At 45.9% G+C, this 1,071-nt stretch overlaps 1 protein-coding gene across 1 annotated transcript; it reads left to right on the top strand.

The window, feature by feature from the left end:
• Nucleotides 1-544: 544 nt before the first annotated feature.
• Nucleotides 545-812, top strand: LOC120864145 (small EDRK-rich factor 2-like). Its single transcript, XM_040240986.1, has one exon. The coding sequence runs from the start codon at nucleotides 545-547 to the stop codon at nucleotides 716-718; it is 174 nt and encodes a 57-aa protein (XP_040096920.1). The 3' UTR covers nucleotides 719-812.
• The last annotated feature ends 259 nt before the right edge of the window (nucleotides 813-1,071 follow it).

Consider the following 1,071-nt stretch of genomic DNA (forward strand, 5'->3'; position numbering starts at 1 on the left):
TCTCTAGTTTTTCCCATTCTATTGTTTTCCTCTATTTCTTTGCATTGATCACTGAGGAAGGCTTTCTTATCTCTCCTTGCTATTCTTTGGAACTCTGCATTCAATTGGGTATACCTTTCTTTTTCTCCTTTGCCTTTCACTTCTTTTCTATTCACAGCTATTTGTAAGGCCTCCTTAGACAACCATTTGGCCTTGTTATATTGCTTTTCCTAGGGGATGGTCTTGATCCCTGCCTCCTGTACGATGTCACGAGGCACTACTATTTTTCCTACTTTATGGATGGAAAAAAAACAGTTCAGAGTTTGAATTACTTGAAAGTTGACTAAAGTTGTAAGCTAGGAAGCAAAGTTACCATTGAATGCAGAAATGCTCGGCTGGATGAAGCACAAGATGGTATCGACATTGCCAGGAGAAATATCAATAACCTCAGATATGCAGATGACACCACCCTTATGGCAGAAAGAGAAGAGGAACTGAAGAGCCACTAGATGAAATTGAAAGAGGAAAGTGAAAAGGCTGGCTTAAGGGAGCCGTTGCAGTCGCCATGACCCGTAGTAACCAGCACGAGCTTGCCTGCCAGAAGAATATGAAAAAGCAGAGCGACTCGGTTAAGGGAAAGCGCCGAGATGATGGGCTTTCTGCTGCCGCCCGCAAGCAGAGGGATTCGGAGATCATGCAGCAGAAGCAGAAAAAGGCAAACGAGGAGAAACCCAAGTAGCTTTGTGGCTTCGTGTCCAACCCTCTTGCCCTTCGCCTGTGTGCCTGGAGCCAGTCCCATCACGCTCCTGTTTTCTCCTGTAGTGCTCACAGGTCCCGGCACCGATGGCATTCCCTTTGTCCTGAGTTTGCAGCAGGTCCCTTTTGTGCTTCCTACCCCTCAGGTAGCCTCTCTCCCCCTGGGCCACTCCTGGGGGTGAGGGGGTTACCCCTTCCCAGTGTTTTTTATTCCTGTGGGGCTCACCCCAAAGTATTAAAAGTAGCTTTGTTTAAAAAAAAAAAAAAGTCTGGCTTAAAACTCAACATTCAAAAAATGAAGATCATGGCATCCGGTCCTATCACTTCATGGCAAAT

Source organism: Oryx dammah, unplaced genomic scaffold (genome assembly GCF_014754425.2).
Source record: "Oryx dammah isolate SB20612 unplaced genomic scaffold, SCBI_Odam_1.1 HiC_scaffold_1, whole genome shotgun sequence".
Taxonomy (NCBI): domain Eukaryota; kingdom Metazoa; phylum Chordata; class Mammalia; order Artiodactyla; family Bovidae; genus Oryx; species Oryx dammah.

Coding starts and splice junctions, on each gene's coding strand:
- LOC120864145 (XM_040240986.1), top strand. CDS start 545: ATGACCCGTAGTAACCAGCACGAGCTTGCCTGCCAGAAGAATATGAAA.